The following is a 26,524-nucleotide window of genomic DNA, read 5'->3' as shown; positions in this document are numbered from 1 at the left end:
TAGACTGAGTATTATTCATTTTATTCTTTCCAAATTCTTCTTCATTTTGCTCTGATGGTAAAAATTTGATTAAAACATATAAACTAATGGTGCCTTTCATCAAGATTTAATGCTGCTACATGAATATGATGTTTTTCAACTAGAAGGTTTGGGAGTTTATTATATTTGCTTTTAAGTAGGGGGAAATGATACCCAGAAATCAAGTTAACATCTACTCTTCTTGTTCTTTACAAAGTCAAACTAGATTATAAATCATTTCTAAAATTAATACCTATTATCTTACAGTGAGATTCTGTCACTGTTGGTGAGTAAAATAGCATGCAAACAGACCTCTCCCTATCTATTTGGCAGTGCTTATTTGATTTTTTTTTCTGCAGCTGTGCACCTTCAAGAGGGAGATCACTGTTTCGGCAACCTAATGTAGTCAACCTAATGTTCAACATTACTTAATCTGGTTTGCCTAGCTAGATTATCACCTAGATAAAAATTTCAGAAGATAAAATTTATGTGTTATTTTCTCTGAGATTTCTTTTCCTTGCTCTTTTGATTTCAGCCACTCAGGCCTCTAAGTCTTCAAGTGTCTATCCCCACTTATATCCTAACAGAAAAGTGAAATTAGTATCAGGGAAATCCATTCACTACAATGTGTCGTGTTTGTAACTTAGGCAATCATTTCTTCTAAAACAAAGGTGCAAAGGGCAGAAAGTAGTCAGCTGCCATTACAGCAGCTTCTTGTTTTTCTGTGGAGAAGTGAAAAATGTTTGTGTAAAAACTTCAGTGAAATTCCTGTCTTATATTCACAGTCTTGATGCATTATTAGGATTGTACTTATTAGCTCACATAGACACAGAACTATTGTTTCTCAGAGGAGAAAGAGAATAAGCATGTGATTTCCTTATTCTTTCAGACGTCCTCTCCTTTTTTCTATAGAGAGATTATTGGGATTTATTAATGATGTTTAAATCTTCCCTACTATTAACAGGACTTTTAGAGACTGCCACAGTGTTTTCCTATGTTGCTTAAGAAAGGTTTGTGTCCTTTCATAATCTACAGTCTTCAAACTTAAGCCTGAACAAAACTTAATTTTTTTTTCTTGGAACCTGCTGACCAGGTGACATCACCTATATCCATCTCCCCAGTTCAGGAGCTCAGGAATCCAGGAATTTTCCTTTAAGCTTTTCTTCAGATCATCCTATTCTTTTGTGGGACTCTCTCAAGGACTCCAGTTATGAAAGGGAAAAGCACACAGATTAGAACTAAGGTCTCTATTAAAGGAAAGGTTAGTTGGCTTCAAAGTTCTCTTCTTCAGACACAGAATCAAGGCTGATGTTTCCTTTATGTCATGATACAGGCACTGTGCTTCCTAAATTTAGGGATTCTGCTCAGACTTCACAAAACCATGGCTATAGTGCAGAGTTATTGAATGATTGTAGTGCTGGTACATCTGTGCTCAATGCAATGCAACATCAAGTGTCATAACACCATCACTGAGAAAAAGTAGGGAACAGCACCTCTTTTTCTACAGCAGTAGCCTAAGTTGTGTTCCTTACAGGAAGCTGGTATTCTCCACAGAGGTTGCAAAGTCCTAGCTGACATCATCTCCCTCTTTAGATATTTTTCACTGTTGTAAATTAAAATATGTTAGATTTTTATGACACAGAAAGTTCTGATTCTCTCCTTTGTTCTTTTAGAATGCACTTAATTATTGCTCTCTAGGGTCTTATATTCCTAGACTGAGTTTCAGTGAGTGTTTCCCAGAGGTTTCTGTGTACAACTTTAATGGAAGCTTTTGAACCTTTGGCTCATTTTTTTGAAAGCTTCCACCAACCATTATAACATCACAGGGAGCTGGGACAAGTGAGGATTCCTGTGTTAAATTATGAAGTTTTTATGTTATATTTGCCCCGTGTTCATAATTTCTGTGTACAGTCAACAGTTCTACAGCATCATGCAGTCTTCTGGATCAGAAACTCTGGTATCTCCTGGGCTTTATATTATTGCTATCACAAATTAGTTTTTCTAAGAGTAATAGTCTAAATGTTGTTTGCATACTAGTAAGGACTAGATTTTGTCACACAAATAAACAAGAATTTTTTTATGATGACAGTGGTGAGATAGAGACACAGGTTACCCAGAGAGTTGGTGGGTGCACCATCCCTGGAAACATTCAGGGTCAGGATGGACAGGGCTCTGAGCCACATGGTCTAGTTGAATGTCCCTGTTCGTTGCAGAGAGGCTTTAGAACTCCCTTCCAACCAAAACTATTCTATGACTCTGTGATTCCGTGGTAAATAATAATTGTGTTCTCAAAACATCACATTCTCTAAAATTTGATGAAAGACAGCAAGTTAAGATGGGCCAGTTTCTAAACATTATTGACCTAAGTAAATGTGTTCATAACAAGTTCAGTAGCTATTACTTAAAAAGTTCCATGGAATCAAATTTATTTTTGCAATCCTTAAAAAGTTGTTAAAATTTAAATTAAACCCCCCATCTTTTCAAAATGTGCTTAGCCATCTTGCAGTAGTACTTGGTAAACATAAACACAAATATTTGCTATAGCTGAGAATTTGGGTCTAGTGTTTCAGCCTATTTGCTTGTTATAGCATGGTTCACTTTCCTCTTCCTGCCCTTTATTTCCCTTCTTTTTCTTTTCTTCAGCAATCAGAAAAGGATTTCTGTCCTGCTGAGGTTGCTATATGACAAAAGTTCCCTGTTCTTCACTAAAATATTATAGAGTGAAAACCTGTAGAAGTGAGAGGAAAGACAGATAAATACATAAATAAACACATACATACAAACATAAATAAATAAAAGAAATCTCACATTTTTCAGTACAGCTAGACAGTAATGCTCCCACTGGAAAGCAGAATTCAAGTTACTGGAGCAGTTTATAAATCTGTATGTGAATTCTGTCTCTTCTTTGGGATACTGCTGACAAAACATGTATCACAAATACAAATCAAAAGAGTTCTGAAACTGTCCCTGAGTTTTAGGGGTGGACTTCCTACTTAGTTCTACTCTGTTCCTCTTCTATTTCTTGTGCAGCCAAAATTGATTAAGAAAAAGAAACCCTATGGAAAGATCTGTGGATGTTGAAGAGGCAGAGTTGAGGAAGCTGTGTCTGATAGCAACTCCATTGCTGTCGTGTGCAGGATACGGGATATTTCCAGGCAATGGTCGGAGGAGTTGCATGAACAGAAAACAGTAGATGGGGTTTTTGCTCTGAAAGTTCTGCAACAAGCAGCTTTTGTTAGACATGCTCTATGCATCTATGGGTTTCCTGATGCTACTGACTGGCCCTGCAGAGTTTGTCTGAAGGAGCAGTTTCCTTGCTTGCAGTATTCTACAGTGACCTTCAAGCATTACAGAAAACTTGTCTTTTGAACTTAATGTATTAAGTGATAGTGCTTGATGAAGAGACAACCAAAAATGTAAACTCAGTAGAGCAGGGAACACCCAAAAATAGCAGTCAGAGAATCTGCATGGATAAGCACAGTCAAACTGTGGGATGAGTGGTACCAGTGTGTATCCTCTTGGCCAGTCATAGGAAATTTCCTCTCAGTCTTTTTGATTTTGCTTCTGCATCTGGGCAATCTGACCTTTACATCCATTGGATATTTACAGTAGAACCCCACTTCTGTCTCCCTGCCTAAAGCCAAACTCCTCATACCTGTTGTTATCTTCATTCCCTGCGCAGGTGAACGGCATCGATCTCCGAGGCGCTACCCATGAGCAGGCTGCGGCTGCGCTCAAAGGAGCGGGGCAGACGGTAACAATCATAGCACAATACCAGCCAGAGGGTAAGTGAAATAACCACCTGAAAGGCAGATGGCAAAAGAGAAGTGCTTTGGAGCCACTCATTTAACAGGATGAGGCTGCTGTAGATAGCGAGTTTCCCAGCTATCAGCAGCAGTTATCTGGAATTAAAATTAAAGTGACAATTCTGTCCCAAAGAAGTGGCTGTATTTTTGTCACAGACTTGGCTTTTAGAAGCGTTTTATGAAACTATAGGAGCTCTCTTTAAGTGTATATATAATAAGACAGTAATCAACACTTAGTTAATCATTTTATTGTCATTAGCGCTCATTTTATGTTCTTTTCTATTCTCTTCCTGGAAATAGGTAATGCAAAAGACAGGTTAAGAGAGAACAGAAATGCCAGGAAGATCTGACATCACTTCAAACAGTCAGATTAGAATTAGACAAAGAAAAATGCTTCCTGCAGAATGTGTAGAGCTTCCCATTATTACTGTTGGATGACAGTGTCCTTGTACCTTCAGGGCCATTAGGCCTGGATAAAAACTACTTATGAGAGAAAATGACAGCTTTCTAAATAAAAGCATCAGCAGGAAATTCAGCAAAATGTAAGACATTTAAGGTGGGATGCATCTCATTCAAATTTTGCTAATATTTAGCTGTCTAGAGGTTAAGCTAGTTTCAGTGGACAGAAGTAGGTGCTGATTGATTTGGAGTTCAGAATTAAAGGTCAGAACTTCTTTTTGTCCCTGAGCAGTGACCCAAATGACTATCTGAGGTTCTCAAGGAATTTGTGAGAGGAATATTACCTTCTGACTGGAACTCAGGGTGGTTTTCCTCTGCAGCAGTTGTTACTTTGAAAGTCTTTGCCAGATTAATTCAGCAAGTACACGTGTCTGTGAAGACTTGCTGGCACTGTGTTATGTTTTTCAGTAGGCAGTTCTATCTCAATTCACAAGTTGGTTCTGCCTGATTGTGCCCAGCCTAGGAGATATGTAGGTCTCAGGTGAAACATTAGCTCTAATAACATGCTTAGTCAGTTGGGGCTTTTTAGGGAAGATGAATTAGTACTGCCAGAATTTATCCAATATGATACTTTCCTTCATTTCTTTGGATCCTGATGATAGCACACAAAGAGAAAAACAGCTTCTATTTTAGTCGAATGTACAAATGTGCTTCAGATCTGGAATCAAGTATCCATTTATTAGTTCATCTGCCCTTCAGTCACCAAAGAGAATAAATTAGGCCATACTAAGAAATGGGCAGATGAGAGCAAATGAAATTGAAAGTATCTTTCTTTAGTTAAATAAATGGAACATATTAATATAAAAATGCATGAGTAATAATCAGCGGTATTTCAAAGAAGAAGTATTGAAAAGCAATTCCATTACAGATAGAGATCCGCACTGGGTTCTGAATGAAACCATGTTCCTATTAGTTCCAGTAGTCTTGTTTGCTGTCTGGTGATTTTACACTGCAATTATCACCATGGTGTCTGGGTACTTGTAGCAATCACTGGAATGTCACAGTTGTTCCATGCCATTGTTGATACACAAAAATACACAACTATTAACAGCTTTCTCCTATTATAATCGAACTTCTAGTTGACATACTTGTACCTTACATTGTAGCAGCTCAGTACTGTGTCAAATTCAGTTTTGGTGAATATACAATTCAAATGATGCTAATGAAATCCATCAGGTATTATATTGCATATTTATTCCATTTTTCCTATGTCATTGCTCCGTTCACCAAAAACCCTGTTGAGGGCAGACTAGTCCCAATGGTGTGACTTCTTGTCAGTGAAGCAAAGCCAGTTTTCTGTTTCAGCCAAATAGCTCAAAACACACCACAGAGAGTGAAGCTTGGGAAGAACAGGGCCCAAAAGTTTGCCTTTTTATAGTAAATGATTTAATCTTTAAAAGTAATGAGGGTACTCTGTAGTTGTCCAGCATGTCTTGTGTTACTGCTGAAGTATTTCATTTTAATATGAGATGCTGGTTAATGCAAACTGCATAAATCAGATGTAAAATGAAATATCTCTTTCCTGAGAAATGCCTAACAGCAAAGAAAGATGAAAAAAATTTTCAAGAGTTAAGTAACCTTCACAGTGAATTGTTTAAAAATTTATAGGTCACACAGAAAGACAAACACACTCTATATGAGCATAAATACTTCTTTTATTCTAAAGTTATTGCAGAACTCTTTTTGTCCTTTATTTGAAATTCATACCTCATTTCTTATTTACTGTATCTTATCTTGTTGCTTATGTTGGAACATAGTCGTAAAATAGTCCTAAAACTGTACAACTGTGCTTCCCTCAGGAGCTTCTCACTTTAAAATGCTTCCAAATCTAGTAAAATACATAAGTTAAGTTGGCTTGTAGCTTCTTCCATTTTCACAGTGGAAGTTCTGAGTTGTTACTACAGCTTCAGGCTTTTCTGGGGAGATCCAAGAATAGCCACTACAAATGTTAATCAGTACGTTTTCTTAATCTTTTCCAGATTATTAAGCTATCAGATGTTGTTGCAAACAAAAACATTCAATGAAACCTTTAGCTATTGATATTTTGGGTATTGAGTGACAATGATATAAACACCAGTCTATACTATAAGCCAGCTGATGATTAGCAATTAAAATAGTGAGTAGAAAAAGCTTACTTTTATACAGTAAAGAAAGGCTTACAGTATGCTTATCTTGATATTTTCTCAAAAAATAAATACTATGCTATGGAAAGAAAATTAGGTAAATACTATAGAAGCAGTTTTCAAAGTTTTTCCTTGTTTCAAACAGAATCCCATTCTAAGCCTCATATCAACTTCCTTCACATTTATGTCTAGAGACTTGGCAATAAATCTCCTAAGAATGGTAACTCCTCTAGTTCTTACCATCAATTTGAATAGCTTTTCCCATCAATATTGTGGTGCTTTTTTTTGTCATCCTGTTTGGAATACGCAAATGCAGAGATGAGCTCAGATAAAACAGAATAGCATCACAGCATTTTTTTGAATGCTGTCAGATCTGTGGTTGGTGATGGTGCTCAGTTGAACCACACTGCCCGGCCCTCAGATGAAAGTAGCCTTAGTGAAAATTCTGGAAAAGAGCACAGATATTGTGAACAAAGGGAGAATAGAAGATACAAACAACAATTTCATGCAAAGTTGTTGATTAGAAATACAAGGGATAGTATAAATGGAGAACCGACTCCTCGGTTCTTCTGCTCTTCAATTCCTGTTTTCCTCATTTACACTCACCACCTTTATTTCCTTCATCGCTCTGAGAACTAGAAGAGGCAAAGCACTGTGAAAATCCAAGAAGAAATGTAAATTCTGTGAGCAAAGTTATGGAAAGATTATTAAGAGCAAGAGGAAAACAAATCACAGAAATTAAAAAACTCAGAGCTCAGCAGTAGAAGTACATATTTAGGAACAGCAGCTGTAATTCTCGGCTTTTTGTGTGATTCCTTTTATTTTAAAACCTGAAAATAGCCTGTGTACTGCATGTTGTACACACATGTATTGTGTAAATGGAGGTCAGTTAATGTTAAGCATCATGATCTCTTAATACTCATTGTGGATGTAGTTCATATGGAGGTTTGTTGATGTATTCAATCTACACTAACTAGTCCCTGCAGGCTTCAGAAAGATAACCTTTCATATTCTTGTGAAGCTCACATCTTCTGCACATGATTGATATGAAATTAAAGATAATTTAAGGACCAAAAGCTACTTAGAACAAAATTAGAAGAGGAACCAATCACTTATATTTAGCTTTGCACTTCAATTTTTATTAATCAGAAGCATTTTACCTTTCCTCCCAGCTTAACAACTCTCAGATCTCTTTTAAAATATTGCACAAATATGAAGTAAATGCAAAATAAAAACTGAGCCTGGAAAAAAATCTTAGGCTGGAACAGTGTGTCCCTATTAAACAATTAAGTAGAAATTAAACCGGAATATATACCACACAGGGAAACATATTTTACACTTCCAGGTTTTTTTCAGGACAGATTTTGATTTTTAATGGCAAAAGTTACAAGTTACAGCTCAGTGTGGAAGGAGTTAAGAAAGAAGCAACATTTTGTCAGTTAAGCTAAAATATATTTTTAAAGAAAAGGGAACTTTGTTTGAAATAGTGACAATTTGCCCTGAAAGACACTGCTTGGGAGTGGGGCCAGAGTACTAGTCTCCTAGTAAAGCTGCTAAAAAGCTCTATTGCACATTTTAGTCTCAAATGCTCATGTTCCTTTCCCCCACAGTAGTGTGAAAAGGTAAAGTGTAGCCTTAAGATTTTTTGCAAAATATTCTGTGTCAGTGGTCTGCAAGCTGAGCTGTGCTGCATTGCAGTACCTCTGCAGCTACTGCCTCACAACAGTCCCTGGAAAACTGTTAAACCAATTGGAAGTTTCATGTGATTTAAATCTTTCCAGCGAGCCAATTAACCAGCTCTCTTAACAGCTTGCATACAGGGAAAACATTCATTGATTACAGTTTGATTAGAGCAGCTGACACTGAAGAGGTTAAAAAGTTACTACAGTGAAAGAATTTGTGCTTTATCTCTTTCTGAGTGAGCTGCTGTTCGGTGCCTGTTGTGAGGTGAGTAGCTGAGATTTAGATACACACAGTGTGAGAGGGACACTGTGAGAGGCAGTGTCTGTCTTTGCAGGCATTAGCTAAGGGAATTTTTGAAGAACAGCACCTAAGTAACTCCTGGCAGCTCTGATACTACATTTACTTTTTCATTCTTTTGCTCCTGATTCTGGGAGGCTCCACAGTACATTGGATTAGACCTAACTTTTATAAGCAGCCCCAGGTTTTATGAAAAAATACCCCTTGTCTTACACATTTGTCTGAGCTGCAGATGCATGAGATTTGCTTTATTGAAAATACCAGTTGAAAAATCCAGGAGTCACTTCTGAAGGTCTCTGAAGAGATGGATATTTTTTAGTACTTAAACCCTTTTTCATTCCCTGTTCCTGCCTCAGAGTACAAACACTTGTCTCCTCTTTTAGTACAAGTCACGTAAATTCCTGATTCAGACGTTTAACCTTTCCAGCTGCCATGGGAATTAGGTAGGTAGAAAATACAAAAGAAAAAGAAAAAAATTTTATTTATTCATCTTTGTGTAGGTTACTTCTATCCTTTGAAACACAACTAGCCCTATTAAAGCTCCCTTTCCCCAGCTGTTAAAAAGGAATGTAGCTTAATTGCTTGGCTAGAGTTGCATTACAGCAGTTGGCTTTCACCTGGAAGCTGCTGTATCCAATTGCCAAAGAATGCAAGATATTAGAGTTATATTTCGTGCATGTGCATTGAAGAACAGAACGTACTCTCGGAATGGCCTAGCTGGATCTGACTAAAGGCCCATTTGCTGAGGATCCAGTTTCCAAGAGTGGCTAGCAGCTTAGGGAGAGGAGAAAGACCAGGACAAGCACATAGTGAAGTGATACTTGCCCTGAGTACCCTCCAACTCACCTGGGGGGATGAAAAATCCTCTCCTTGTCCTCAGGTAGAAAACACCACCACTATAAAGATGAATAAAAGCAAAAAAAAAAGTTGAGGGGTATGTTTCATAGATTGTCCTGCTGAAGTTCAGTGAGTGAATTTGTTGAGAAGCTTGGTCCATTTTTTTAAGTTACGAAAATTGAGAAAGACTGAAAATATAAATAACAAAGCTCAACATTATGATAATATATTTTTCCCTTATATTTGAGCCTTTTTTTTTTACTTGACACCACGAGAGAAGAAGCATTGTTCCAAAACTAGGGAAATTTTTATTTCCAATCCAAATTTATTGGTAATACTTGATAATGCGCCAGAGTTCTCCTACACAAGAGACTCTTTCAAATAGCAATATTAAAGGCTGCTTATTTTACCCCTTTTTTTTATAGTGGCATCTCCAATTCTACTGTTTTCTTATTTGCACATAAAGTTTTTTTACTGAGTTGGAGAATAGTAAATTGTTTTCTCCAGCTGATTAAATGGCAGGCCTACGCCTCCCTTACTTGTTCATGAAGTGCCCATTGAAGAGAGGTTAGCCAGATCATAGGATAATTTCAGTTGGAAGGGACCTTTAAAGGCCAGCTAGTTCCAAACCTCCACCCATGATCAGGGACACCTTCAACTAAATCAGATTGCCCAGAGCCCCATCCAATCTGGCCTTGAATGTTTCCAGGGATGGCATGACAGATGATGCTGTCAAAACTATTTCTCCCTTCTTGTCGTTTTAACATGTTTTGCTTCAACAAAACTGCCAGAGTTCAATAAGCAAGAAATTGGCTCTTTGCTGCAGAGATTTCTGTGTTAGTGAAGATGTTTTACAGAGTTGTGTGGCTGCAATACACAATTTCATGTAGTGCACCAAATGGTATTTGTTGTGCTCAAAACTAATCCTTGAGTGCTCCAAGCTATGTCAGCAGTTAATGTACAGGGTTAAATTTTGAGATTGGTATTTGCTGCCTTTCTTTTGATCTAATAAATACAGTTTTGGTACCCTTCAGACAAATGCACCAGTGCCAAGATAGCACCTGTTTGCCTGGCCATGCAAAACATTTGCCTTAGGTATAGTTTTTGTGCCGCTATTTGCTGCACATTATTTAGCATATGCTGCTTTCATTTTTACGTTGTTGGAGAAAAGCCTTTAATTTTATCATTTCACTGCAAGTTTCACAATATCTTCAAGTAAAAACCCCTGAAGCATATTTAAAATGGAAAGGGTGGTTAAAAAAATCTCCCTTAACTTTCAAATTATTTTCTCATCTCACAGAATTTCCTTTCTGTTTGCCTGAGCTGTCCTCACCACAGCTTCCACTCCACTGCAAATTAACTCTAGTCCCTGAGTCTGCCTGTGTTCATGGACATTGCCCCAGCACTGACAGATATTTCTGGGGCTCATCAGATGCCACAGCTGAAGCACCACGGATTACAAGTGTTCTTGTAAAGTCAAACCTTTGTAGGCTTCCCATAAGACACAAAAGGTTATATTTTAATTCCTCTGTTAAATTTAAAGATCACTTTCCTAGTAGAGTTACATAGTGAAACCCATACAACACTGAGTATTTTTATATGAAGAATTCTTTTTTTTTTTTTTTTTGGCTTTCTCTATAATAGTCAGCACTCACTGTGCATCTATACATGAAACAAGTTATGGATATAATTTCTTGATGTTTTTCTGCAGATTCGCTTGTGTTTAATGTAGTCATCCCTGTCTGCTACAGTGTATTTGCTGTTTTCTTACAGACTCCTGAGCTTTCTCAATTCCCATTTTCATGAATGTTTCATGTTAAGTACTTACTTTTTCATTCAGCCATATTTAGCTCTTGTCTCTGTCAACAGGCTTTAAATTTCCTTGAATAGTACATTCTTCATTGAAGAATACACAGTTGTCCATGTCAATGTTGTGCAGGGAAAGCATGATTTCCTTTCAAAACCCATCTTTTCTTCTTTTCATTTGAAATGTGAAAACATGAATTTATATGATTGGGAGTTTTTTTCTGTAGTCCCTTAAGCTTCATCTGTAGTGCAGGTCTTGCTTAGTTTTTTGTTGTTCGTACACAGCCTTCTGTGCTTTAGTCATATTTACGTGCACATGGAAAAAGTGGATCTGCTAATTCCTCATGCTGGAGATTATGAATTACTTTTCTTTGACAATTTATAAATTTAAGTTCAGTATTTTCCACTTTTTGCTATTTTGTTAGGGTAGTCATTAATAAGTCTGGTTGGGAATGCAAATAAAGGGTTGGTTTTCTTTTTGCAACAGGAGTCATGTTTGCAGGTGCTCATTTAACTGTTAAGTATGGGCTACAGATTCTTCCACATTTTCTTCCCTTTCTTAGAGTTCACTAAAACTCTGGTTTTGCCTTTACCTGACAGCTTTTTTTAGAAAGCAGCACCTTCTTTCAATGGCAAAGACATGTATGGATTTGTGCCCTGGCCTTTTAGAAGGGGGTATGCTGCAGGGGGAGCAGAGGGATGCCCAAAGATAATTCACTTTAGAACGAGGATGAGGTTGACACTATTTCTTAACCCATTCCAGTGTTTCTTTTCTCAATCTCTTGCTTTTTTCAATTTTTTATTGTGCTTTTCACCTGGAGAAAAATGTGTTTCGTGCCACAGGTGTTTGTTTTTGCTTGCAGTCTTTACTTTTTAAGCGATGAGTCTTACCAAAATTTTTTCTATTTTAATTCTTTCACAGTGACATCCTTTCATATATCATATGACTTGAGAAGCTCCTCTTTATTGCTATCTATTTACTTTAAAATGTGTTCTCTTTCCCTTCTTACTGATGTTTGCACTTTGCAAAGACATGGTTTGTTTCTTTGTTGTTTTGCTTTTTAGTTACCTTCAGTGTCAGATTTTTTTTCTTTCCTTCTTTTCTTACAGTTAATAAAAGTCTGTCCTATTCCATTGCCACTGCCTCTCCTAGTCTTCCTAGGAACTGGAAAACTTCAGCTTTAGAGGCTGTTATATAACTCATAGCTGGCCCTGGGTGATTGGGCTGTTAAAGACGCTGAAGACTCTTCACAAAAATATTTTTTTATCCAAACAGTTTAACACATTTTATTATATTAGAATTCAGAAGCTCTCTAGAAACCTGTTTTTCTTGTGCCTTCGGGTGAATTACTTCATGTAGAGACATGAAAATACAAAGTATAACGGGCTGACATTCCACAATGCAGTCAATATCACCAATGCGCAAGTGCTTAAAATAATAATAAAATATAGGTTCTGCCCAATCCTTGTGTATTCAGCTTATGTCCCCAGAGAATATGAATACTAAAATTTAACCTTTCCTTGCAAATAAGGTTTCAGTTTGAAATTAAAAATATATTTTTCTGGTGTTTCCTGCAGAGCTTCTTTTCAGTCTGTTGAAAAGAAAAAAATTTAGTTTTGCTTTTGAATCTATCTTGTAAGTTCAAGGTGCTTTTGTGTCAGTGTTTAGTTAGAAAGAGACAAACTGAAGAGAGAGTTTCTGGTGTCACTTTTTCTTCTTGCAAAACATCAGCAAGGGAGAAAGTGGTAAGACACTGGCACAGGTTGCCCAGAGAAGCTGTGGATGCCCCACCCCTGGAAATGTTCAAGGCTAGGATGGATGGGTCTTTGAACCACCTGGTCTAGTGGAAGGTGTCCCTGCCCATGGCAGGGGGTTGGAACTGGATGGTCTTTAAGGTCTGTTCCAACCCAAACCGTTCTGTGATTCTGTGACTGATTCTATGATACAAGGGGATGAAGTTTTCCCAAAGGATGCAGAGATTTTCACCTGCTTCTGGAGATCTCATGCTGAGGTAAGGTAGCAAGTCTGACAAAAAATGACAGCTGTTATTCTGGCATTGATAAATATCACAGGAGACAACAGCATATCAGGGATTTTCTTGGCCCAGTACTGTGGCTGCTGTCAGCACAAAATTCTCAGTGAATGTTAGGGACAGTCTTTCATGATTTGTATTTTTAAAGTTTATGGTTCTTGACACATACAGAGCTTTGCTTTTAATTATGATACAGAGCTAGGCAAAAACAAACAAAAATAAGAGTAATGTTTTCTTTATATGGGGCCATTGGCTAAGCTGCTTGCCAAAGGTCTCTCAGTCAAGATGTAATTCTCTCTGAGGTCATTCAGCCTTTATTGATGAGTTGAGTCTCTTCTTACCAGCTGTAGAATGAACACTGATGACTAACTTAGGCTGAATGGACAAAGCTAAGGCAAGATGAATAGACCTCTTCTGGTGTCCCTGCAAAGCAGCTACTAGAAAGAGCTATGCAGACATCAAATTGCTTTCCCCAGCTCAACAGGTGAACCACTAATGAAGCCAGAAAGGAACTCATTGAGGTCTCTGCCTTTGGTTTATTGCTAGACAAGAGTTTCTCTCAGGAATAATTCTTGAGGTAAGTTAGCACAGTCAATATTTTAATGTAGGGAGAGAAAAATGGGAAGAATCATGGACAACTTAAAGTTGTGATTCCAGTAGAAAAATAACAAAATTAAGAGTTTCAAGGCAAGATAGGAAATTGCAAGATAATGAATTCTAGATAATTGGTTGGTTATTTTGAATTTATTCCCTACAGGCAAGAATGACAGCAGCGTGTAAGAAATGAAACATAAAATGTGCATTTTTAAATAGAGAGGGACAAAGAGGTAGAGGGAAGATCTACTCAGGAGTTCCTAAATGCTGCACTTGCATCCACAGCTTCTTTAAGGATTTCACTTACAACAGTGAATAGTTACCCTGCTCCATGTGCCTTCCTAGCTCTGATCTCTGCCTGCTGAGAGTGGTGATACATATGATCTTTAGTGAAAGTAAAAGTACTGATGTGAGGTGCATTTGATAGTTAGGTGACCATGGCATTGTTAAGAACAGAAATTCTGTTGAGTGGACACGCACATACAAATACGCACATGCAGCCATTGGAAACTGGAATCTGGGATCCACAGGGCCAGATTTTAAGAGCTGCAAAGGGTGTCTGCAAGAGATCTCATCACAGCCATCATATTCCACACATTCTTAGACTGCAGGTGCATGTGAAGGGTAAGTAAGAAGGTAAACAGCTTCAGATTGCACACTAAGCTGTGCTTGGGATAAAAGTATATTTCAGCAAGTCAGCTCAAGGCCTCTGAAAATCTTTACTACTGAGCTACTTCTACAAAAAATTCCCCTTTTTCCATTACCTTGATCTACGTCACTCTTCCTTACGTTACTTGCCTTTTCATGGCTGTTAAGATGGAAGCTGACAAGAGAAATAAGAATCAGATTTAGAATTCACTGTCAATCTCAATACTTCATTATAGGCTCATTGAAAATACTTAATTAACTGCAGAGTCACTGAAATAATGCCATATGTCATGTCAGCTTCAAAAAAAACCCCTCTTTTCAATATTAATTTTGAGTAGGAAACCTTTGCACGACAGAAAAATGCACTGAAGGTATATATTATCTTTGATTTTACCCTCTCTCACCTATATGGGTTACTGTATTATGGCTAAATTAGAAATTTAGGTGGATGCTGAAGTAAATGGAATTTTCTTAATTAAGTATTAACTACAGTTCAGTGTGAAGAAGAGTTTAAAGATATAACTTCATACATCTACGAAGATAAAATCTCCATATATTTTAACCTGGCAATCCATCTTCTTTTAGAAGCTTTAGTATCTTGAACAGAAAGTAACTTTATGTCCTGGTTTTAGGGTTGAAGATGATTTCAACAATATTACAATGTTTTCTAAGCCATTCACTCGAATTAAGCTCTGCAATAGAAATATCCTGATCTGAATTACGTGGCTGATCCCTTCTCATAAAATTCAATTTAGTTCTATTTTGTAGTTTAGACATGGGCAAAGAAGTCTGGCATAAGTCACTTTTCAGTAAATTTTGTTATCAGACATCTTGAAGTACTTTCTTGTGACTTTCTAATTCCCTTTGCAATTTTCAAGAGAAACATGTGAGACTAACCCAGGCAATAATTACTTTTAGCACTTGCAATAATTATTTTTAGCACTTCACTTTATAAGCACGTTTGCTTTAAAGTGGTTTACACACAGCAGCTCAGAATTACACAGAAAATTCAGGTTTTACAAACTTTGAACAACATTTCTGAATACTGAGTTTAATTGTTGCTTCAGTGCTGTTTGGTGCCTAAATACACGAAGAAATGTGTAACAAGCATGTTATGAGTCAGTCAGGTTACTTCAGTTTCAGTTTAATGTACATGCCTCCTAGACAAGAATATTTCACTTTCTTGGAGAGACTCAGAGTGGTGTGGATTTTGCTGGCTATCCCCTGACTTGCAGAGACAGGCACTTGGCAACAGGGACTGAGTGTGAAACGGGTACAGGAGAGAGAGGTGCAAAACCCTCATACTTTGGCTGTTCTGTCATTTCATTTGGGAAGTGAGATTTGGAAGTTTTTTGTACAGTTGGGCACTTCAGTGGCGATTGTAAGAGGGTTTTTTATGTGTGTATGTTTGTGTCCCTACTTTTCCGTGTTTCTCCTTTAAACCTCCCGTTGTGTTGCACATGTGTAGGTGTGTATTTGTGCAAAATTTTGTGTGGAAATCCCCAACTCCTTAAACATTCGAGCAGCCTCTGATAAAAGTTATCAAAGCAATGTCTGAATCAGAATGATCTGCCTACATGGCTTGGAGGGTAATACACAGCCAGTCCAGCTTGTGTCCCAGGAGTAATGCACCTGCATTATTTTTCTTCTCTGCAATTATATGCCCTGCACCTCTGAAAAATGACCTGAAATTTGCATCTATCTTAGAAATTCGTCCTCTTTATAAAGGAATACTATTCAGCATGAGGTAAGTATCTTCTTTATGATGGGTTGTTAGTTGCTTTTTAACCTGAAACAGGTTTAGATTAGATGATAGGGAAAAAATCTATACTTGTTGGGCAGTGAGGACTGGCATAGGTTGCCCAGAGAAGATGTAGATGCTTCATCCCTGAAAGTGTTCATGGCCAGGTTGGATGGGGCTTTGAGCAACCTGGTCTCTTGGAAGGTGTCCCTGCCCATGGCAGGAGGGTTGGAACCAGATGGTCTTTAAGGTCTTGTCCAACCCAAGACACTCTGTGATTCTAATCCTTCTCAATTGTTTCTAAGCATATCTCAGTGTTTACTACCATGAGGTAGTTCATGTTATCATTATTGGCTTGGATTCAGCAACGATGTAAAATTCTGCAGTCTGTGGTTGCAGAAATTCAAAAGCAAAGTGTACCAAACAGGCCCACAGGGATAGCAGAGGTTCTGACAAGCAGTGGGTGCTACGTCTGTCCTTGAATTTGCATAACTCTCTTCTGATTATTTTGTTAAACAGCTCAGCCACCTTTAAGGATCAGAAAATAAGACAGTAATTATGTTTGGAAAGTAAAGAGAGAGCAATGTAAGTGTTAGTTATTGGACAAAAACTGTAAGTTTCAATGGTAGGAGTCAACCTGCATTGGAATAAAGAATTCATAAATTAATGCCATTACACAAAAACTTTATAGATTTAGGATTATCATAAAATAACCCAAGAAGAGAAGAAGTACCTGCAGCATGATGGAAGTAACTGATGCAAAGGAAAATGCTGACTGTCTTGAGCACAGTAACTGCCATATTCTGTCTTGTCTGTGTGTTCCCCATAAGTATTTTATTTCAGATAAAATTGCATCCATTATGTCTAATAAGTGACTATATGAGATGAGTTTAATGTACTGGGAATGAAGTATCATTGGTTCTAGAATAAAGGAACTTAGTCCAGCCTGTGGGTAGGGGCAGGCCTGGCTGGATCCAGGGCTTCACCTCCAAGCTATTTTCAAGGAAATTAGAAGTGTGGTCATCTGTTTTCTGCTTGAATCCTTTCATAATGGAAATTCAAGCAGTTTTACTAAATGGACTTTTTCACAAATCCATCTGGTTCCCATGGAAATGTGCATCTGCTAAACAAAACATCTCACTTCAAAACCATAGGGGTTGAGAAGTCCAAATTATCTCTATTTGAAAGTGCTTTTGCGTTATCCTATCTCATAGCCACACTTTCTGCTTCTCAAATTGTGGTCACCTCTCCTAGAATATCCTGCAAACAGGAGCCTGTAAGATGCTTCATTGCTTGGCCTTTAGAGCAGAGTAGAAGTGTAGGAGCACAGCAGAACTATTTTCCAAATGCAGATATTTTCAGTTGAGTGTCAGAAACATAATCATTTTAGGAGAAGTTATGGAGAGAAATCAATTCTGGTAAGCGTGCCCTTCTGAAAAAAGGGTACAGATTACCACCATCAGGAAACGAGTTTATGCTTTGTAAGTTGCATTGCGTTTCTAGACATGCTTCTGTCAGAGATCTTTTTGTGATGTTTCAAAATAAGTCTGTAGGTGTCATAGTAAACAATATTATAAGATAAAGATTTTATATATTTGTTTATACTCCCTTTCACCCAGATTCAGGTGACTTAAAGTCAATGTGCCTGCCAGTGAGCCTGCTACTACTATATATTGTAGTACATGTAAAAATTTTATAAGTATAGTGTATGTGGTAGAAAATATATATAAATGTAAAAATATGATTATGTTTAACATTCTCTCTTTGGCAATGATTAGGAAAGGCTTGGCACAGGAAGGCTTTAGGCTGGCCAAATCTGGGTCCAAAAGCAGTAACCAAATGGTTGATATTTCTTTTTGTGTGAATGAAGGTCCAGGTGTGATGCTGCGCTGTCTCTTAAGATGAGTCTTATGGTAAGAGAATGATAAAAAACAGCTACAGAGATGTCAGTATTTACCACAGGTGTTATTGCTCTGCCCCTTACAACAGAGTTTTTAACTTCTGTGAAGAAATTGGAAGGTATTGCATTGTCACATGGATAGATTCCCCCTGACAGCCTATCTGCAGTCTCTTGTCTTGTATTGAGGAGAGATTTTGCCTTTGAAATCTCTCAGTGTATTTACCACTTCACCAAGGATGGCTGAACAACAGCACAACATATTTCTCAGCTCCTTTTACCACTTCCAAGGGATGGAAGCATTTCTCCTTCAGCATTTCTAGATCTGGAAAACAACAGCATGAGGGCTGTTGATACTTAGACCTTAACAGCATCCATTGAGTCACAAGTGGTTCAGTTCACAAAGTTTCCTAGTAATTTTTTAAGAAAACATTACTACTAATGGAAGTGAAAACATGACTGCTGATTGCTGTTTGCACTTGTACTGCATTCTCTCCTAAGTCTCTTTACATTGTTTCGAAGTTTGAAAACCGAGTTATATTTAAATTGGTTACATCAGGATTGTAAATAAAATGGTAATTACTGAGAAATCTGCTTTCTAACACATTTAAGTGACTTATGGCTGCAGTAAACAATGTATTAAAATCCTGCCTGTGAAATCAAAAATATAATGGCTGGAAAACTACATACAAGCTCATAGGAAGCCATGAAGCTTCCAAAGAAATTACGGCTACCAGCAAGAAAGTTGTAGGTAGTGTTAAAAAAATTTAAAAGGTAGGTAAATATATTGAAAAAGAAAATGAGATTTAAATTGTTTAATAGTTTCAAATTCAACTTCTGTATAGGAAAGAATGCAGTGTTCAGTTTTCTATTCCTATTTCCAGAGAAAATGGGAGCATAACCAGTTTCAAAGTTGGCCCCAGTGAAACACTAACACAAATGACAAATTTTACACTGGGCTGTGGAAACAAGGGGACTTAGAGCATGGAGCAGGGAGTGGGTGGGGACTGCAGAGGACAGAGGCTGCAAAACCCTTTTGCCTGTTTTACTTGTTCCAGAGCCTTGGAAAGTCATGCAGGCAACTGCCTCCAGCTTCCTAGAAGGGATCAGTGTCCCTCAGCTGTTGGTTGGAGGGGTGAGCCTGGCTGCCTGAGGCTTTCCCTTTCTTCTCCATCCCAGCTCTGCCCCTTCTCTCTTTCCCACTCCTTTTCATTCCAGAAATAGCCTGGGCTTTTATCCTTGGGCAGAAAAGATCACTTTTTCCTGTACTTCAGGGGAATCTGAAACATTGTGTGTAAGACAGGAGTCGCCACTCCTCCAATGTGATTATTATAAAGGAGAGTTCTGTGAGAGGTTTTTTCCAAGCCCAAAGAGGTGCTTTCACATCTTTTCCTTGTTTCCCCACAGATTTTCACTCTCAGTTCATGGTCTGTTGTGACAATGACAGCAGAAGAGGGCCTCTTGACCTCGCGATTAAAGCATAAGATTGACAACCAGGCATCGTGGGTTCTGCTTAACTCTACCACTTGCATTTGCATTGCTTATCAAGGTTTTGGTTTGGGGCTTTTGTTTGCCTTTTTCCTCTAGGTTATTCTACTGTTATGGTATTGCAGATCACTTTGGTCCTTTATATGGCATTGTTTGTAAAACAAGGTGTGATGTAGCAAGGCGTAATGGAGCATGATTATAAGATCATTGTGAAATTTGGTGAGAAGCCTGTACAGCACTTCCCATTCACCAAAGCATCCCTGCTGAGCTCACTGGGTCTTGAAGCCAAGGGGTCTTCCAATGAGTAATGTGCCAAAACAGGCTCTCTGACTGTGGCTTAATCCTAAAATACATTTTGTGACTTCAGTGGAAGCTGTGCATGTTCAACAATTGTTGTATCAGTCCATTTTCATTTGTAAAGTACTCAGAGATCTGCTGGGCAGCCAGGCTTTTATTTGATCTTTAGTATGCACTACGAGTGAGCTGATTTTTGGCTTGTCTTTGAGCATAAAATTGTGAGCACCATGGTTTGCAATGTATTTTGGTGACAAGAGTCCTGCATTAAGTATAAGAATAATTCATGATTTTAAGCGGTTTCATTATGTTCATGCTTTCAGTTAATTGTGTACAATTTTTAAAATCCCTTTGTAACTTCAGATGATACAGGACCCCTACATCTTTTTATTTTGTGTGACCTGGGGTCCTAAGTCTCTTAGCTTAAAGAATAGTGTAGTCTGTATGTTTCCCGGGCAAAAAAATTAACAAAGTCTGGAAACACAATTAATTATTCCATAAGGAGATGAGTTTTAATGACAAAAGCTGAGATTTCACTTCCTTTCTATATCAAGACTGAAATACATTATTAAAAGTTACATAACTTACTTTATAAACAGTTTTTTTAAGAATTAATAAGTAAACATAATTATAAAACAGTGTTATTCATAGATCTCTTCAATTTTTTAATACTTGAAGCCAGATTTTTTGAGTGCCTTCTTCAATAGAGGTTGCCATATAATATTTTCATTCAAAGAATTACACAAGGAATGCTTCTCTTTAGAAAATTGAATATTTTCAATAGGTCTGATGCCAAAGGCATGCTGCCTCTCACAATGGCCATCATATTTCACTGTTCCGAGGCAGCTGTTTTCACATTTCCAATTTTTAGTCTCCCTTGTTTTTCTTTTCACTATAACCAGATCTGTAAACTTCTGAGGTTTGTAAATCTTGCTTGAGGCTAAATATATATCCCTGTAATGTATTTTACCTTAAATTATTGATATGTATGTTCAATTGTAACTTAATGCAGTTTTTGTCTGGGAATTATTATACAATGCTATTTAAGAAGTCCTCAATTGCTTTGTGTAAGAAATTTAGATATTAAATAGTGAGATAAATTTCTAGAGTATTCATTGTATTCTTACTGACTGGGGAGATTTACTTCTTCATGTCTGTGATAAAGGTTGCTGGGACTTGTGAAGTTCTCATTCGTGGGGGCAGTATTTTATTGAATTTAGGATTAATTTTTTGTGCTGCTCTAGTCCCTGGAAGGCCCACTTAAAGCTGGCAGTAAGGCATTTTGAAAACACAAAAATTCTGGGTGTCTCTGAGAGCTGTCAGAAAGCACTAAATAGGCAAAGACAGCCCAATATCCCAAGGGAGCAGTCAGGTGATATTGTCCAAGTATGTCACGTTTTCCTGCATGTAGTACAGTTAAAGTCAAGGACTTGAAGAACAGTGAAAACAGTGTGTGGATATTCCAAATTGATTGTCTAAGCATTAGGGAATCCCTGAAAGAAAGCATGAAATCAGTATCAGACACCCAGTATCATGGGCCAGATAGGGGTAGGGAGGTCCTCCAGATAGTGCCTGAAGTATCCAGGGGACTGTCTGAAGCCCTGTTTGTAGTTAGTGCTGGGGTAGAGGTCTGGTGTGGTGGGGAGCTCGGGCTGGCCACCAGCACACTGCTGCTGCTCTTGTGCCATGGTCCAGGGGGACGTGGCTGCCTCTGTCGAGGGCGTAGGGTGGAAGAGAATTTTACGCCCGCAGAAATGTCATATGATGACAAACGTGACAAAATGTGACGTGGGGAACACGTGTACAAAAGATACCAGCCAGTGAACTCCTCCAAGTCAATGACAGTCTTTTACAGAGCCCATGGGCGCACGAGAAGAGTTACGTGGCCAAATGTGAGACATACGGACACACAGGCACGTGCACGTAATTCTTTCCTGGTTCTGATACCCTGTCTCTCTCTGCTTTCACTGGCTTTTTCCTATAGACTAATCAATCCAATTTCTTCTTATTCTTTAAAAACATTGGATCTTCCAAATCAAAATTATAAAGATTTTCATGGCAGCATACAAACATGTTAGTGATGGCTTATATTTGATTTTTCGCAATAACAGTGAAAAGATCAAATTTTCAACAAGTCAACAAATGTAAACATGAGTTAAATTACCCTGATATCATCCCATTCCAGTGCCACTGCTGGGATTAAGTCCAGCATTGCATGTGATCATTGTAAAGAGCTGATGTAGAGATTTGCATGTTTGGAAGTATGCCATGCAACTGCAAGGATTTCTTGATGGTGCTCTTGTGATAAGTAGCTTGTCATGTGTTTGGTTACAGCAAAGTTCCTTAAAAGAGTAACATAAAATTGCAATAAATAAATAAAGATTAATACATAACATGCAATTATTGCTTAGGCTGTTAATAGTAAAATTAAATCTAGGTTTTCCTATTAAATAATCTAAAATTATTTATAGTATATTAAATGCATTCACCCTTATTTCTGTCTAGACTGAATCTTTAATGCACAATATTCAATATAAAGTTCAAAACTGGTCATTGTACTTAAGCCTACAGCATTAGCAATCAACAGGAGCGGGATAAGAAAATACAAAGCTAGTACTTCCCATATCTCAAATTATTTATACAAAAGCTGTGTAGAAAATTGCTTTATCTATTGTTTGTCCTATATTTCAATTAATTTGTCCAAATAATTAAAATGCAACTTCTAATAATAGGATGGTGATGAAAAATAAATGAAAAAGTAATGATGTGTTCATGAATACAAGAAAAAGAAAAATACAAGAAAGAGATAAAAATTATTTCTTGTAGGTTTTGTTTGAAAATAATGGAGAAAATTATTTCTTTCTGAATCTTTCAGTTTCACCAGCAGGCTCATCTTCCTAGAGGATATTCTTTGTTATGTTATTCCAAAGCACAAAGGTTTTTATCTTAAGTATGTTTCAGATTATAGCCCTTTATAGACTTCCCTTCAAATTTTAGTCTGACTAGTCCAGATATTTACCAGAGATAAAACTCAGAAGAGATAGACACAAATTTTTGGTAACTTGAGAGAAACTGATTTTGATCCTTAGCAAAAGGAAAACCTTTTCTACAGGTTGTTTTGAAGTCAGCATTAATTGAGACAAACCAGAGACAAAGCAAGACAAGGTGTATGTCATTTTGTCAATTATTATATTTAACATTAAATTAATATATTTTTAACTGTTTTTGTTGATCCAGAAAAGAGTCCTTTTGGGTCTAATTAATCTGTCTTCTAGGGGAGGCTTTATAAGTGCAGTGGCTTTTTTTAGTTGCAGATCTGTGCTTTACTGTGTCAACAGCTGCTTCTGGACCACTACCAAAGCTACATTTCTTAAGCCGAGCTTTCACCGATTGATGGCCAGAGGGGTTTCCTGGGGAGGAGAAGCCATTAGTTATAGCTAAGTGCTCAGGCTACAAGGCTGTGTGCCAACAGGCTCTCAGCTCTTTGCAAGGTCAAGTTCTTTGTGACCAGGGGCAGGAGCTGCAGTGCTTGGTTGCCATCACACCTTGATTGTCTCAATGCAGTTATGACAAGAAAGTGTTTTCTTTCATGTTGCAGTAAGACCCAACCCTCAGCTTGAGAGTGAGGCCTCTAATAAAAAGTCAGCTCCTTATTTGCCTTATGCAATAAAAGCACAACAGTTTTTTGGTTGGACAAAAGACCTTTGCAAACAAATGTTAGCTGTAGTTTAGGCATTAGCTCAAAAGACGTGGCTTTGCTCTTCGGCATTTTAAACACAGTCAAACCATTTTACCCTCATGAGCATTCATCATGAATCATTGGTCTAAAAGCCAGAAAATACTCCCTGGACCAGTATCTAGGGTATATATAGGTGTAGAACCTTCTCCTATAGATATGGACTTGCCCCTTAGTCATCTTAGTGGTGGAAGTTGGACTCTTCAGTTGAGTTTGTATGACTTGCTCTGGCTATGATCTTGTCCTAATAATAAAATAATAGTTTTAATTATTATTCCAGTTCTTAACTTGATTTTCCAATCAATATTTACCTCATGGAAAAAACAAACAAACATAAAACCCACCCAAAAAAAAAAAAAACAAGCTTAGAGCCAAAATTTCATTCTATGGTGATTTTTCTTTCACATTCATTTCTTTTGGTCTGTGTATTCTGTATGTTTGTCCTTGGTATGAATTTGTGTTTTCTGTTTCTGAGTTTCTCTTTAATCACTGACCTATCATTCTTTTAAAACAACTGCTTCTTAGAGTGCATCACATTTAAGAAGAAAGCACAAAGTCATGACCTAAAAAAATAGCTTCATTCTAAAGAACACTTTGATTTCTTTCGAACCATGGTGCTTTACAAAATTCAATTAACTTTCCCAGTGTGATTCCTTTTAGCCAAAAGTAAGCAAAGAGTACAAAGTAATCATTTGACTTATTGACCAAAATCTGGCTAATTCACTGGCTGTTTCTCCTGCTTGTGATTGATAGCAAGTGCTTGTACCAGCACTTGCTAATGTTTGGGTTATGGTCACTACAGTAGATGTTTGCTTGATTTTAAGTGAACAATTTTTGCAGTTTTGGTTTCATAATTTTATAAAACAATTTACATGGCAGAGCATACTTGAGTTGATGTTCTATATATAAACTCTGTCAGTATTAGCTTGGTGATTAGTTTGAAAAGGAATTTATTAGTTCTTATCAAGATGAGATCAGTATCATATCACGTGTTGTTAGAACTTTGCATCTAGATGCTGCGTGGCTGTTCTTGTCTCTATTTTCTTCCTCTTCCCTCTTCAGTTTTCATTTCCATCTCTTTTGGATTGTATCCTGATTTTTTATTGATTTGTAAAAGGATGGATTTACAGGACAGTGCTTATTTTATTGAGTTAAGCATATCCTCTTGTATTTAAATCTGGAGGAATAAATTGTCTTGAGTTCTTTAATAGGCTTTTTATAAATACTGTGGCTTTTCTCTGTCCATCCTTGAGGTAAAGCTGCTCTTGATCCAGTATTTTTTAATTAGGCTTGGTTCTTCTCTGGTTAGTTGAGAGTAGAATCAAAGAAAATGGCAAAAATGGCAAGAATTTGACAGCACTGAATTGCAGTGGCCTCTAGAAATCTTGCTTAGGTATAACTGCACCCTGGGTATTCAAATCTTTGGTTCACCATTAAATTAATTTTCTTGTTCTGTGGTCTATACTGCTGCATCTTGTTTATTTTATTTCTGTTCAAGCTGTATTTTACACTTCCTAACATTACATTGAAAATGTTCAGTTTTATTCTTGTGTTGGGACTCAGTTGTTTAAACACATCAGAGAATACCTGACCAAAATGTTTATGCAAGTTGCTTTATGCATAATTTTACTTCTTGATTTCAAGTCAAGACCTCTCTTCTATCCTATAGCCTAATCAAGAACTGTTTTCTCTCTAGCAATCCTCTACCTATGTAAATAAGCAATTTTGTTTTATGCTCTCAGATATCTTCCTTGATGCATTGCTTTTTATTGTCTCTATTCTTATGTCTAACTCATTCAAATCCTTCATTACTCTTATTTTATTTGTTTTCCCCACAGTCTTCTAAGAGGGTTCTGGTTTGCCTTTTTTATTATTATTTCTAATGAGACAGTAGAAACTGGTTGATAGCTTTTCCATGGATTAGGTTTTATTAGAAAATGTCAATTGTGCAGAATTGCTTTTTGAAAACTCTATATGACAACTGGAAATTAGGAAAATTGCTTTTACATGTGGGAGTAAGAGTTTACAGCTCCCAATTACCTTATTCCCATGCTATCTCTCTCTACTCGGAGTAGTCAATTCCTGCAGACCATTCAATTCAAGTGCCTTCAGCAGTTTCAGGATCAAGCCTGACACTGGCAAAAGAAAAGCATTTATTTTTCTTCAGTAGTTTAGTTTCAGTTCCAATTTGAGAGAATTTTGCCTCCAAACTTCAAATCTTATCTGAAGATGTGTGTTTCTGGCTCTGCAAACCTCTCCATCCTGGCACTGTATCCAGCTGTAACGTGGATGGGTCAGAGCTCCGTGGCTCATTCTCTCTCCAGTGCACTGAGTGTGCATTGCACTGGGTGTTAATGCAAAGCCCTTCTGACAAAGGCGTGGTCGTTTCTATCCCATATTTTCTCTGCATATCTGGTGTCAGGGTGTATGTCTGGTGTATGCATTCTCTGTGCCTCAGTCCCCACTTGCACACAGACTTACCTTGCCTCTCTTCTGCTCTGTTCTCTCTACCTGCTATTCCAAACCCTCTGCTTCAACTTCTCTTTGTTTTTCCTGATATGGCACAGTCCTTTATCACATACCTGTGATTTAACATTCTTAAACTTCTTTCCCCTGCTATGTCTGTTGCTTGTTCTGTTAGGATGTATCCCAGCAGACCACATGTGTTTCCAAAGGGCTTCCTAATGACATACGAACCTGAATCTCTTCTGAACACATCAACGTTGGGAGTCAGTGATTCAGAGCAGTGCTGAAGGATGGAACAGCTGAACTATCCATTCCAGCTCTCGTCTGTTTGTGCCCAAGGTCTGTGGCCCTGGCGTATGACTGGCTTTTCTTCATGACAAAAAGAGTATCGTTAGTTTTGTTTCTGAACCTACAAACTCGAAGGTCTACTTAAAACTAATTTAATTCAAGCTGAATTTGAACCTTACAGATGGTGTAGCTGATTCTCAACATCTCCTCTATGTGGAGCTTGCTCCTTTTCTAATATAACCTCTCCAGCGTTGACCGAGTTTCCCAAGTGCTTTGTCTGCACACCACTATAGTTGTTTAATGGTGTGGT

General features: G+C 37.5%; 1 protein-coding gene across 31 annotated transcripts in view; it reads left to right on the top strand.

Annotated features, from left to right (window-relative positions):
• Window positions 1–26,524, top strand: part of DLG2 (discs large MAGUK scaffold protein 2) — a 998,396-nt gene that overhangs the window by 796,821 nt on the left and 175,051 nt on the right. For all 31 annotated transcript variants that reach the window (XM_042024070.1, XM_042024069.1, XM_042024064.1 and 28 more), the window contains one exon: window positions 3,701–3,803. In XM_042024070.1, coding sequence (XP_041880004.1) covers window positions 3,701–3,803 — 103 coding nt within the window. The remainder of the gene's footprint in view (window positions 1–3,700; window positions 3,804–26,524) is intronic.

This window comes from Corvus kubaryi, unplaced genomic scaffold (genome assembly GCF_017639235.1).
Source record: "Corvus kubaryi isolate FWS band 111438036 unplaced genomic scaffold, C.kubaryi_AGA036_p1.0 37260, whole genome shotgun sequence".
Classification (NCBI taxonomy): Eukaryota; Metazoa; Chordata; class Aves; order Passeriformes; family Corvidae; genus Corvus; species Corvus kubaryi.
Note: the sequence above shows the minus strand (reverse complement) of the source record. Positions and strands in the feature narration are given on the sequence as shown.